Source organism: Astatotilapia calliptera, chromosome 2 (assembly GCF_900246225.1).
Source record: "Astatotilapia calliptera chromosome 2, fAstCal1.2, whole genome shotgun sequence".
Taxonomy (NCBI): domain Eukaryota; kingdom Metazoa; phylum Chordata; class Actinopteri; order Cichliformes; family Cichlidae; genus Astatotilapia; species Astatotilapia calliptera.
Genome location: NC_039303.1, coordinates 1,391,121 through 1,406,202, shown reverse-complemented (window position 1 = coordinate 1,406,202; position 15,082 = coordinate 1,391,121). Strand labels below are relative to the sequence as shown.

At 41.9% G+C, this 15,082-nt stretch overlaps 1 protein-coding gene across 1 annotated transcript in view; it reads left to right on the top strand.

The window, feature by feature from the left end:
* Positions 1-15,082, top strand: part of LOC113030172 (GDNF family receptor alpha-4-like) — an 81,016-nt gene that overhangs the window by 33,726 nt on the left and 32,208 nt on the right. Inside the window, exons 2-3 of the mRNA XM_026181348.1 lie at positions 825-1,121; positions 12,705-12,776. Of these exons, the coding sequence (XP_026037133.1) occupies positions 825-1,121; positions 12,705-12,776 (369 nt within the window). The remainder of the gene's footprint in view (positions 1-824; positions 1,122-12,704; positions 12,777-15,082) is intronic.

The following is a 15,082-nucleotide window of genomic DNA, read 5'->3' as shown; positions in this document are numbered from 1 at the left end:
CTGACTGTAGCGCAGTCAGTTCTTCTTTTACTGTTGTGCTGTTTTGTGGATCACGAGGTTTAAAACTACTTATAAACACACACACACAAAGTAACTCCACCAGAGTGCCAATTTCGGGTTACTTTTACCGGTCCATGCCCAGATAAGGAGCAGGGTTGGAATTGTGACATTAAAAAACAATAATTGCTAAAATAAATTTAATTTGTAGTTCTAAATAAATTCTAAATGCATTTAGGACGTTTTTTACTCACTTTATGTCTCTTCCACGATGTTATTTCTCTCTCCAACAACATAGGTTACAATTAGATTAGCATGACCAATTATGCAAATGACGTCATTTAGCGACTTCTAGCGACTTTTAGGACAGCCAATAGCGATTTTCCTTACTGAGGAGTTGGCAACACTGCAGTAAGCACAACCAGAATTCATACACAAGGCGCACTGGATTATAAGGCGCACTGATGCACTAATATGAAAGTGAAAGCATACGCCTTATAGTGCGGAAAATACAGTTCTAACTTGAGAGTATGAACCTATGAGGGTGCAGAAAGCCAGTGACTGAGTCCAGAAGAAGGTGCTGTTGCTTATTAGCTGTGGTGCGCCACTCAACATTTTATTCTCTATCAGAAAAAATTGTGCTCCACAAAAGAGTAAACATATAACAGTGCAAACAGTAAAGCTAACATTTAGCTTATCTTATCTTAGCTGCAATAGTTTGCTGGCTATTCAAGTCACTATATGTATACGCTGTAAGTATTTTCTCTAAGACCTTGTCACGGCATAGTAATGCAGTGTATCTGATGTTAACTTTTTTGCTTTCCTAGGTGTGTTGCCATCCTCAGCATCCATCTTTAACTTCCCTGCCCCCACCATCGACTGTGTTGAAGCTCATCGTGTGTGCTCCGTTGAACCCACGTGCGAGGCATTGTATCGAGGCTTGGAGCTATGTGCAGAAGATGCAGCGGTGTCCCCGCAGGCAGAACAGTTGGCATCTGAGTGCGTGGAGAGGCGGGATGCCCTGCTAGCCAAACACCCCTCTCTACTGACCTGCAAATGTCAGCGTGGTTTCCGTAAGGAGGAGCTGTGCCTGCGCATATACTGGAGGGTTCGTCTGCTGCCAGGTCAGTGTGGTTGGATCGTGTTGGAGGTGTATATCTAAAGCTCAACTAAACTCTTTGGATAGCATAAGGTTTAAAATTAGGGGTGTGGTCATTTCAGTTTAACAGTATGCTGACTAATCCAGCTGAAGCTGATAGTGTTGAGTGACACTACGTTTTTTGGTATCAATAGCAAGTAAATACAGGACCAGTACTGCAGATACCAACAGCGATACTTATAGTTCTAACTGTTTAGAGGAGAAGATTTATGAGATGAATCATTACCACTTAATTTAAAATTTAATGACCTGAATGTATTTTAAATAATTTAAAAAATACCTTTTAGATTTTCAAATATTTTGGGTTTTTCTGAGACCTGGAACTTAAAATTACTTGGTATTATACCAGTTTAAATGTATTTTATAAATAAGATAAACAATCAACATAAAGGGTTAATATATTCAGACATGATTCATGGTTCATATTTGAGGTATATATTTTCAAATCCAATAAATTAATTTTATTAGATTTAATAAAAAATATAAGGAGCAGGCTGAGGTGGTTCGGGTATCTCACAAGGATACCTCCTGGGCTCCTCTTGGGTGAGGTTTTCCGGGCATGTCCCACTGGGAGGAGGCCCTAGGGCAGACCCAAGACACGCTGGAATAAAGTAACTTATTTAACACAATTCAGTGGGCTGAATATATAATTTAAATGTCTCAATATAGGGCACCATGGTGGTGTAGTGTTTAGCACTGTTGCTCACAGCAATGGTCCTGAGTTTGACTCCAGGCCTTTTTACATGTCCTCCCTGTGTTTATGTGGGTTCTCTCCTGGTACTCTGCCTTCCTCCTACAATCCAAAGACATGCAGTTAATGGGGTTAGGCTATTTGGTGATTCTATATTATCCGCTGGGGTAGGCTTCAGCCCCCCCATGACCCTGATAAGGACAAGTGGAAACGAATAGATGGATGGGTCTGTGAATATAGTCTAAATCAGTTATCAGTTTGTTAAAGTAACAGCTGTGATGATCAGTGACACTAAGTAATGTTGAAAGAACAACCTGAATCATGACTAATGTCCCAGCAGTGCCCTCAGATGAGTTAATGGGATGGCTGTAGCTCAGGAGGTAGAGCAGGTCATCTACTGATTGGAAGGTTGGTGGTTTGATCCCTGACTCCCCCAGTCTGCATGGGGGAGCCAGGGATCCTTGGAGAGGGCATTAACCCCAAGGTGCTCTTTGATGCATCCATCGGAATGCTTCAGAAATGAATGTGTGTGAATGTTAGCTAGTAAGCCCTTAAAGCATAGAAGAAAGCGCTTGTGTGAGTGTGGCATGTCGTATAAAGCGTGACAAGTGCTCTGGGAGAGTAGAAAAGTGCTATAAAAGCATCAGTTCATTTACTAAGAGATTACTTTGACCACTATATGAGCTACCTGGATATTCTTTGCATTTCTGGAAGGACTGGAACAGTGGCATCTGTCTCTACGCTGGCGGTCGGGGTCTGTCTGTGGAATTTCTTGTTATTGTTTCTTTTCCTGCTGTTTCCAAGAAAAAGCTTTTATTTTTTTTTCTGGCCTTTCATGTATTTATATAGGTTTGTTTTGTTGCCACAGTAGAGAATTGCCTCTGCATGCACATTACTGTTTGCAACGTTTCCATTCACATTCATAAAATATAGTATGTACTGTTTTGAAGGCTATCTTTATACTTCAAAAGTCTCAAGTACATTTAAAGCTTGTGCTTTATTATTTTTGTATGACATATATATTAGGTATAGTGGAGGCATGCCAGTGTGGAAGGTAAATGTGATATAGAAGCTACTATTATATCACATTCGCTACACATTTTGTATGTAATGATTGAATCTACATTGTAGGTATAATTGTCAGATATTACAGTGTTTTCAATATATCTGTGTGTGAGTCTACTCATCAACATCATGCCTCAAGATTTTATGCTCACTAACCAAATAACAGCACCTACATCCTTGTTTCTGACAGGTTACATAGAAGATCATTAGCAGCAGTATTTTGACACACTGTTGATACTTTTTTTTTCTTTTTTTACTCAGGCAACCATATGCATCGATGTACTTTCTTATGTTATAAAAAGACTTTCTAGCGACTACTCTATATTCAGTCATTGCTAATTTTAGCCCTTTTATTCAAGACAGAATCTCTTTTTTAACCAACAAACTTGTCATAATCCCAAACCAGTCTTGTGTACAAATGAAGCCCTGCTAAAGACTCCTCAGTCTGAACACACAGACTCACAGGAGTCTATCTTCTATGCTGGTGGGATTTGTGCATCAGTAAGTGAGCTAACACAAGCCTACAGACTCCACCTCCCCTGTGGCCTATTAGTCAGTGGAGCATTAGTGTAATTACACACTCTTCAGTTCCCTATGCTACTAGGCTGCTCTAGCATGTCATTACCATAAATATATAGCCTGGAAAAGGATTTACATACATAAACACTTTACATGCCATTACATTTTTGATTGAACTTGTACTTTGGAATGCGCTTAAATAATTTGCAGGAACAAGCGCCTGGTCCACTAGTCAATTACAGCTCTGCTAATGGCTTTTACAAGTGGACAGAAGTAGCTTTTAATAACATGGGCTCATGATCACTTTGGATGTGGTATCCTGTCGGTCATATCTTGTCATTTATTTTGTCCATATTGATGAGATTTTATATGACAGAGGGATGTGTTATTGGCTGATTTCAATAAAAGGTTAAGTGTACAATATGATTTGCAATTCAGTACAAGAAACATCAAGAAGACCTAAAGAGCAGTAATATGATGAAGGGAAATGACTTTCATGGTTGTGCTTCTATAGTCGTTAAAATAATGGATGCATAGACCACACATGTTGAGTGATGTGTTGTATGTGGGGTAAGATGAGAACACCAATTAGTATATGTGTCAACCCTAAAGAGACATCTGAGGTGTCATCACTAAATTTGCTGGTGACTCTGACTGCTCAGCAGGGCACACAGTCTCCTTGGGCTTGCACAGTTCCTGTAGAGGAACCATTCAAAGTCTCTGAGCTTCCATAGCAAAGTAGGTAGAGGGTCAGCAGATGTGACCACTCAAAACAAACACACAAACAAAAAAACCCAACTAAGAATTTTACCTCAGTTACCTTCAATGTTAATGTCAAATCATTTCAAGTTTCCACAATATTCAAATTTCTCAATGAACAAACTATGTCTTCATAAAATATTATAATTAATTTGAAATTATATACATCACATTGCATTATATTATATAATCTTTCACCACCTGTTGTGTTTGTGGCCACAGGAATTATTCCATTTTAGTTTTATTTATACAGCGCCAAATCACAACAACAGTCGCCTCAAGGTGCTTTATATTGTAAGGTAGAGCCTACATACAGAGAAAAGCCCAACAACCATAGCACTAGCCCTAGCACTTTGGCGACAGTGGGAAGGAAAAACTCCCTTTTAACAGGAAGAAACCTCCGGCAGAACCAGGCTCAGGGAGGGGCGGGGCCATCTGCTGTGATTGGTTGGGGTGAGAGAAGGAAGACAGATGGAACCAGTCTTTATATTAACAGGCTGAAAATTCACTTTTTATATCTGCTGCTCGGGAAAGTAAATGGACTGGTTCTTATTTAGCGCTTTTCTACTCTGACCACTCAAAGCACTTTACTTGTACATTCACCCATGGATGACTGAAGTATGTCCAAAGTACGCTGTTTCTAAGTGGTGTCATGGTCCTGGGTCTTTTGACCCAGCGTTTTAAGTTTGAGTTTATTTTGTTCATTAGGTTATCTAAGTTCATTTGGTTATTAGACTCCTTGTGTTTTCTTCCCCTGTATTTAAGCTTCCCCTCACCCTTCGTGTTTCATGCTGCGTGTCTTATGTTATCAAGTTTGTATTATTATGCCTAAGTGTTTCTAGTTATTATTTTCCCCTCGTGTTTCCAACCATGTTAAATCTCCCCTGCTCTTCGTGCGTTTCATGTCTGTGTCTTACGTTGTCAAGTTCGGGTTGTCATGTCTATGTCTCATTATGTTTCCTGTTTTATTGTGAAGAGGTCTGGTGTTCTGTGTTCATCATGTTCAGTTTTACTCTCCCACTGTGACGTCATTATGTTCATGTGTGCCAGCTGTTTCCTCATGTGTCTCCACTTCCCCTAATCACCTCCTGTGTATTTAAGTCCTCTGTTTTCAGTGTGTGATTGTCAGGTCGTCTGTTGTCCACGCCATGTTTCCTATGCCATGCTTCCAAGTTTCTTGTCTAGGTTTTTCTTATTGTTTGTTTAGATTTCCCAGTTTAGGTTTGTGTTAATTTTGCTTCAGTTTGCCTTGCCCTTTGTTTGTACCTTTTTTACCAGCCATATTAAACGGCTCGCTTTTTGTTAACATTCAAGTTTTGTTCCCTGTTCCTTGGAGTCTGCATTTTGGGTCCTTTTTCAATTCATACAGTCTGCCCTCGCCAGACTGTGACAGAACGACCTGACCAGAATGGACCCAGCAGACATCTTTGAGGATTTTTGGGAGTTCAGCACTCGTGTGACCATTCTCCATGGACAGTGGAAAATCTATTCTGCGTGCAGACAGGAGAGTGAGAAGGAGTCAGTTAGAGTTCAGCTGTACCGGATTCTGTCTGCATACCCGGCTTACATGGAGGGATTGTCGGAGGATTTGCACGGCTTCATCCGCACCGTGTTGCCAAAGCAGCCCCCCAGCATGCAGACTGAATTACTCCAGCCCCTCTGTGACGCAGCCCTCCCTATGCCAGCTATAGGAGCTAAAGTTGGCGTGTTGAGTCTCCCGCCTGTCTCCATGTCCATGTCGCCACTGCAGCAGACAAGTGCTGCGTTTCCCTCACCTCAACCGGTGGCTGCTTCCAGCGCTACATTCATCTCAGCCGTAGCGGCGCCGGCCTCCACGACCACGGCTTCCAGGAGGAGGCGGCGTCCAGGTCGTCACCACGGCTCACAGCAACATGAGGTGGATGATTGTATTCTGAATCCACGCGTTTTTTCTAAGGACAATATTGGAACAAACACTGCCTTAAAGGTTCATGGGCATGTTTATGAAATGACTAAGACTGAAAAATCACCAGCCAAGTCTTCCACGGAATATCTTATCCCTCTGCACAATTACCTAGCATCCCAGTGTATTGATCATGCTATGAACTTTGCTTCCAAGAAGCCAAATTATAAGACTGTTTGCACTGGAAGTGCTAGCCATGAGGCTCAGCTAAGCTACTGTGGGACCGAGATCCAGGCCAGGTTGGAGCCAGGGGCTAAGTTGGAGTTTGTGCAGCCTTTTCCTGTGTCTGCTGGAGGGCCCGAGGAGCCCGTCCAGCACCATGCCGCGTCGGCTGGGGGGCCCGAGGAGCCCGTCCAGCCTCACGCCTCGTCAGCTGGAGGGCCCGAGGAGCCCGTCCAGCCTCACGCCTCGTCAGCTGGCGGGCCCGAGGAGCCCGTCCAGCCTCATGCTTCGTCAGCTGGCGGGCCCGAGGAGCCCGTCCAGCCTCATGCTTCGTCAGCTGGAGGGCCCGAGGAGCCCATTCAGCCTCATGCTTCGTCAGCTGGAGGGCCTGAGGAGCCCGTCTGGCCACCTTCTGCTTCACCACCTGTGGCTGCAGCGCAACCTCCTGCGGCTCCCATGCCGCCGCCTGCAGGACCACCACCTGCTGCGCTACTGCTTGCTGCTTCTACGCCTCAGCCTGAGGACGACGCCTCACCTGGTTCTGCCACACCTCAGTCTGAGAACTCATACGAACTCATTTCACCCACTATAGACTGTGTGTTGCTGCAACTTGAAAAGCAACCTGCCTCGTCAGCTGGAGGGCCCGAGGAGCCCGTCCAGCCTCATGCCTCGTCAGCTGGAGGGTCCGAGGGGACCGTTCAGCCGCCACCTGCGGCCGCCTCGTCGTCACCTGGTCCAGCTTCGTCAGAGTCTTCAGCCTCGTCTGGTCCAGCTTCGTCAGAGTCTTCAGCCTTGCCTGGTCCGGCCTCTGCTGCGTCTGGCCCTGCCTCGCCTGGTCCTGTTGTGCCAGCTGGAGGTTCAGCCATATTAAACGGCTCGCTTTTTGTTAACATTCAAGTTTTGTTCCCTGTTCCTTGGAGTCTGCATTTTGGGTCCTTTTTCAATTCATACAGTCTGCCCTCGCCAGACTGTGACAAGTGGTTCCTATCTAAGATTCACATGCATTCATACTCTGATGGATGCATTGGAGAGTAGCATGGTTAGTATTTTACCCAAGGACACTTGGCATGTAGACTGGAGCATACTGGGATCGAACCACCAAGCTTACTGAAGACTCATAAACAGAAAACTCAGCATCATTAGCACCTTGATGTCCTCAGACTTAGGTGAAGAGGCAGGTTCTGACCAGGGTGAGAAGCAGAGAGACAGTAGCCCTCTTCCGCCTGAAAAGGCGAAATAGCAAAGGATTGGCGATGTCCCGTCTGCATCAGGATGCAGATGATTGGCTGGGTAGCAAAGTGTCTGTGAGCCCCAGAGCCAGGTCCAAAATGTGGTGAGAAGCATACTGTGGTGATAGGGCTTAGAAGCAGGTCTGCTGATACAGCAACAGGAACATTAGAGGCATGTCTTTGAGTGTGAACTGTGACCAATGAGGAAATTCAGATTTCAATTTCTTTAGCTGCATTTCCATGACAGTTTTTCAGTGACATATGTCCAAAATTGTTGGGGACAAGCATTTCTAGAATTTTGCCTTCTGGTATGTTTCTCAGAGACGTTTCACCTTCATCCTAGAAGGCTCTTAAGTTTTAAAACCAATCGATCATACATGTGAAGCACATAGTCAATCACAATACACAAAAATGAATAATAAACAGAACTATCATCTATCATGTATCATATAGTCTGAATGCTGTCAGGACGCGATAGCACTGTGGCTCTAACAGTCTCGTGCCAGGAGTTAGAGGTGTTGTCCATAATGCACGTTAGCTCGGCTAACATCCTCCTCCACACATCTGCTATTTAGAGTTTTGGGAGCTGGCCAGACAGAGCTGCCCTTCTGCACCAATCTTCTTCTCTCAGTCAGGAGCCGCACAAGCCTTTTCCTTTACCCCTCTGTGCTGCCACTTGCCCAGCAGGCAACCATCAAAGTCTCTTGGGGTGTGCAAGACATTACTGAAGACTTGTTACGACACAGTGAACTGCCCATGGGTGTCATGTGACCAGTGCCGTTCACTGTTAAGGTGAACACCCAGGAATTCATACCTGTTCATGACCTTGATGTCCAAACCAGGGATGTTAACCAGTGCGATAGGTGTTGGTTTTCTCTGGAGGTTAACCACTTCTCTGAATCAAATCATTGTTGTCCTGGGCACCTGTCCCTAATTCCCTCTCCAGACATCCCTGCTTTTGTTCTGAGATTGAGTCTAATTCACTGTCAGATGATCTCTATAGACTCTAGAGTGTTTCTTTAGGCTCTTCTTGTTTGTGTTCTTCTTTTTCTTCAACCAAAATAAAAAACATCATTTTGGTAAAATTTGGTAAAATTAAACCATGTGGATTGGTCTCCACATGTCCTCTGCCAGAATGTCTGAACAATTACAGTATTTTGATAAACGTTCTTAGAATAAAATAATAAAGTTTCTGTCTTCAATAACATATCCTAGATTTTTTTATCCTCTTTGTTTGTTTTATGATACAAATGTCAGATGTTTGTCTGTCTTACTACACTGTATTGCCAAAAGTATTCGCTCGTCTACCTTTACATGCATATGAACTCAAGTTAACCTATTCTTGGAAAAATGGAAATGGAAACGTCTCTTTTTTTAAACTTGTTTTATTAGGTTTAATCTTTTAACTTTTTGCATCAAGCAAATATTAAATTATATGCAATATTCTCTGACTTGAATAAATTAGTTTAACATTTAAACCTATTTTCTGCACATTCCAGCTCATAAAATAAAATATTTTTTGTGTTTACACTCAGTCTTTCAAATAGATGCAAGTAAAACACAGCAGAAAATAAATAAAGTCAAAGACTCAGCGGTCCTGTTGCTCTATTTTCACCTGTAAAGCAGGAGTGGGGTAGGCGGAGGTTTACCCTGGTGCAGGTGAGCCGCAGCAGTCAGTGGAAGAATCCGCGAGTTTCTCTGTGAGTTTCCCATTACGTCGTAGCTACTCGGTGCTTGTTTGGAAGTTTAGGGGTTTTTTCGCTGTAAAAAGAAGTTTTCTTCCCACGCACAGCGGACACTAATGTTTTTGTCACTTTTTATGGAATCAAACTCAAAGTAAGGTCAGTACTTCCACGCTTTAAACGCTGCACGCTCATACTCTCTCTGCACTCGATATATGATCCATTGTTGATCTGCACACAGCTGTTGTCACGAACGTCGCACTCGCTTACGTCACTGTCATGAGACATTCTCGCAAAAAAAATCACAGTTTTAGTAACGCAGTAATGTAGCGTTCTTACGGGAAAGTAACAGTAATCTAATTACCTTTTTTGCAATAGTAATCCCTTACTTTACTCGATACTTGAATAAAGTTATCAGATTACAGTAACGCGTTACTGCCCATCTCTGGTTGTGATACCCGTTATTTTCAGCTGGGGTATTAGCTTTTATCAGGCAGGACTCGCATGTCTTGCCTCCTCGTGATGATAGCGTGTACTTCTATGCTTGCAACTCTGTAACAGTCCACCAAAAGTTCTTTATAGTTGAGCCCATGGAGCAGACAAGCAATCTGTGCTAGCTGCTTAGGTCTCACCTGGAAACAGTTCTCCACTGCAGTACGGTTCTCTGAAGTGGGACTTAACCAGTGTTGGGAAGGTTACTTTTAAAATGTATTCCATTACAGAATACAGATTACATGCCCCAAAATGTATTCTGTAACGTATTCCGTTACGTTACTCAATGAGAGTGACGTATTCTGAATACTTTGGATTACTTAATATATTATCATGCTTTTTACAACTACATGAATGTACTATTGCTGTGTGATTTATTACTATTACTGAAGGTCCGCGACTCCGAACTGTAGTAAAGGGACCTCTGACTAATACGGCGGGGTCCCTGTCGGCTCGTAGCCGAAAACTAGCTTTACTTTGTTGTGTGGGTCAACTTTTTTTTTTTTGTGATCAACATTTTATTGATTTAAAACGGGGTTGGGGGGGGGGGGGGGTACAGACATATACAGCACAACTGTAAACTGCAGTAGCAAAACAAACATTAGCAAACAAGGCATAGGGACAGCAAAGAAAAGACACAAAAACACAAAGTTAAAACCAATTATTGCCTCTTCCAGGAGATAACTCTGGATGAGAAGATTTTCCAAGCGTCAACAGTTGTGGGTCGAGCTTTATTTAATTTTGCTGTGGTATGTTCAAAACCAATAACACGGATAAGACATCGTCTCCAGAATGATTCCATACAAATGTCAGGACAGAACCATTGCTTTGTAATAGTCTTCTTTGCGGATGTAAATCCAGCGAACAACATTTTGCATTGCATTTGTTTTAAAGAGATTTGTGTGGGTCAACTTTTCTTGCGAAAGAGAGAGAGAGGCGTTGAAAGACTGCTCCAACTAAACTTATTGTTTTCGGAGGAAAACAGGAACACGGTGTACAGTCGAGTCTTAATAGCTTACTTACAACTGGGCTCGTCAGGCTCTCTTCTTGGCTGCAGTGGTTATTATTATATTTACATGCTTCCAGCTCCCGTTTTTGCTGGATGACAACTCGTACCTTTCCACTCGCCTTTTTCTCCCTCCTCGCGCTCACAGACCCATAACGTGTATGGCAGTCCATTCTCCCTGCAACACGGACTACACTGCCCATGATGCTACATTCTTTAGAGCTATGCTTGTAGCATTCTGCCTGTTAGCTTAGCACAACAACAACAACAACGAAAAGGCGCTCTCTCACCCAGGAAACACACAGTCACAGAGAGAGAGAGAGCGTCGCCCTGTAACCATGACAACCGTAACGCTGCCGCCTGGAACAACAGAACGTAGCTGTCAAACAAACCCAAACAGTCCTGACCCGCGACAAAATGAAACAGGAAAGTACCGCAGTGTAATCCATTTATTTCAACAAAGTAACTGTATTCTGAATACCACCTTTTTAAACGGTAACTGTAACGGAATACAGTTACTCATATTTTGTATTTTAAATACGTAACGGCGGCACATGTATTCCGTTACTCCCCAACACTGGACTTAACAAACATTCACACACATTGATAATTGTTATTAATCTCTCTGTTATAAGTTACCCCTCTTAAACCAAGCGAATTGTTGCAACATCTTCAGAAGCTGTTGTGTTCTTCTTCCCTTCCTTCCTATTCATTTCCCCCCTCACATCCCAGCCAATTGCAACAGGGAGACCAACAGTCTAAAAAAAGCCCTTCAGTGTTACTTAATATGAAACCGTCATTTTGTATTTCTTAAGTGAACCATCTACATCCTCATGAAACATTATAATGCATATTATATGTACATTACATTACACCACATTATGTCATATTGCCTTTCATTGCCTTGTGTTACCATTCTGTTTGTGTCAAATATGTTTATTTCATCCCCATATTATCATCAGGCCTACAATTGTTAATATCAACCAGCTGCCTGATACAGAGTAAACTGGCTTCCATCCTGGAACCAGGCCTGGTGAGGGAGTACGTGGGAAAGCGCCCAATGGCTCGTTCTTTTGGCCGAGCCTGAAAAGGAAAAATGGGCCTGCCCTCCTGCAGGCTCACAGTAGGTGCCACAGGGGTTGGCTGTGATGTGCGTTAGACAGCAGTCAAAGGTGGAGGCCCTGGTGGCCCACACCCTGGCTTTTCAGACTTTGCCATTAGGAGTCCATGTGTAGACTCATGACAAACCGGTCAGATCTCTCAGCTGGCATGAGAATAATGAATTGGATGGATGAGCGTGAGCTGGAGAAGGTGGCTGGAGAGGGCGAGTCTAGGTTTTTCTGCTTCTGTGACCTGGCCCTGGATAAACATCATGGTTATTGGTGTTCCCAGTTCAGTGGGTGTCTTTTTTACTTAGGACTTTTTCTAAGTGAATTAGAAGTAAAGGTGTAGGACTGTGGCACTTCAGTTAAACTGAACAACCTCAGAGTTAACCTAAAACCAATCAGTAAGCATGAGCCAATTTCTTTCCTCGGGAATCTGTAATTAATTAAATCCTTTAATAATGAAAACAGATGTATGAATATAAGTGGGGAATTCCGATATCATTTCCATGCATTACCTAAGTTTTTCTTTTAACCTCCTAAGACCCCAACTCTTCCACAGCAGCATTTTTAATTTCTCTCTGATATTTGGGCTGATTGGGGCCCGATGAATGTAAAAACAAAGAATTACCAGATTTTTACCCAATTTTTGTTTCTAAGAAAAATGAGAGCCACAAATGAGGATATTCGTTTAAAATTTTGATAGAACAGTGGTAGTATAATGTCCTCGTAAGTGGACATCAGGCCCTTGTAGAGCAAAATTGAGTATTTGGGTCTAAATAAACAAAAATGTGATGTCCACATATGTGGACGCCAGGTCCTAGGAGGTTAAATATGTTTGCCTTATCATAAACAGACAGATAGGTTTGCTAATGTTTGTGTGTTCCTTTGTCTCCAGGGGAGGAGGAGCTGGAAACATCTCCATATGACGACATGCTTGTGGATACACACATGGCTTCGTTAGTGGCAGGTAAAACACACACTGATAAGCACATGGTCACTTGTGCAGTCTTTTTTTCACGATTAACCACATTGAGTTTGTGGACTTGCACATTGAGTTTTTAATGACATAGATGTCTATAGCAGTGAAGCAGATCAATGGCTCACTAAGCCTCAGAGATGTTGTTAAGTATATATCAATCAATATCATGTAGTGACACTGATCTTTTACTGTTTTTTTCTAATCTCTGCTTTTCTAAGTCCATTTACATCAACAATATTTTCACCATCAGGGTTTTCAGTGTGCACTCACATTAGTGGTGTTAGGTCGGTTTCCTTTGTTCAGCTGCATATTTTCTTTTATCCAGAAATGTCCCAGCATCTACTTATCTGAATGGAACAGACATGCAACAGGCATTTATTGTTATGAAAAACATATCCTAAAAAAACTGGTGATTACTTTTGGACATATCCAAAAGAGCATAAACTGTCAAATGTCTCAAGCTAATAGGTAGCTATAACACTGATAAGAAACATACTCAGGGGAGGAATCCCAGCCTACTCCGGGTAAAATAAGTATTGAACATGTTCCAAGTAAATATATTTCTAAAGGTGCTATGAAATCTGATGTTGGTAACAGCCCATCCAATCCACACATTCAAAGAAATCAAACCATAGAGGTCCATAAATTAAATGAAGTGCTATAGTGAGAAATGAACATGCTTACGGAGAGTTGTTTAATACTCCGTACAAAAGCCTTTATTGGTAATCAATTCAAGACGCCTTTTATATGGGGAAACTAGGTGCAAACATTGCTCAGGTCTGAGTTTGGCCCATTCTTCCACCTTAACAGTCTCCAAAGCCTGAAAGTTCGGTGGGTCCCTTCTATGACCTCAGTTCTTCAGTTCTTTCCATAGATTTTGAATTGGATTCAGGTCATATGTTTGGCTGGGCCATTCTAGGAGCTTTATCTTCTTTCTCTGAAACCAATTGAAACCACATTTTTCATCTTCATGGTAGATGGCATCAGATTTTTTATCAAGAATGTCTTGGTACATTTTTACATTCATCTTTCCTTCACTTATATGAAGTGTCAGGTGGTGGAAAACAGCCCCACACTTTGATGTACCTACTTCCAAACATCACTGTTCATATGGTGTTATAAAGTGCCTTTTGACCAGCAAGTGCCTCAGATATGGTGTATTTTATGGCATTCAAAGAGTTAAATTTAAAACTTAAAAAAAGGTTCAATATGCTTTTTTCAGAAAGTGAGTCTTGTGTGGTGACACCCTGGAGGTTTACCTGTTTTCTTTGAGATTATTGGACCTGCCGATTCCAAGTCTTTCTGTAGCTTTCTACAAGTGGTCCTTGGATCTTGGACAACTCTTCTGATAATTCTTTTCTCTCTGTCTGAAATCTTGCTAGGAGCGCCAGGTTGTGGTTGGTTTTTGGTGAAATTATGTTCTTTCCACATCTGGATTATGGCCCCAAGAATGCTTACTGGAAGCTTCATTAGTTTAGAAATTATTTTATAACCAATGCCATCAGTATATTTTAGAACGATAAGGTTGCGAAGGTCTTGAAATCAATCAGTCTTGAAATTTTTCTGTTTTTTCTGTTTTCTTTGTGTTAGTGTAGGTCTTTATTTACTTTGTTATCGACATCTGATGAGAATTTCATGTCAGTAGTATCGTTAGAAATATATTATTAACTATATTATGTTATTTATCTACTTATTTTACCTGCTGTAGATTCAGAGGGTCATTTTTTTAAAGAGTACTAGTACTCGGTGAGAAGAATTACTGTGATTAATTTTACACCTTTAAAAAAAAAAAACTGTATCCCATAATTTACAGCATAGGACAATCTTATATACATGACAAATGAGTAATACTTACCCCACATTTGGGAAATTCTTTTGCTACAGTAGTTGTAAATACACCAACTTACACAGAACACATTACACATCGTTTAGCTGCACACACTGAAGCACCTGCTTAACCCCTTTTGTGTACAGCCTCTCTGTTGTTCTTCCAGTTCAGCCTGTGGATACAAGCTGTTTGTTTGTGACAGAGCTTAAGATAAACTTTATTGTTCAACTTGCCATGTAGATCAGTAAGAGACCAAACCGCTACTCCTGAATGATTGATGTCGTTCACATTCTCACTTCACAAAATCTTTCCCCAGATTTCCCCCAAATATATTTATTTCTCATCTGAACTAGCTAAATTAAATTTCCCTCATCACAAAAATGAACTTTGGGCCAGTTTTCCTCCATAAAAACAACATACTACTTAGAAATTTCTGCAGCGACCGAGCATCGCAAAAGAGAAACAA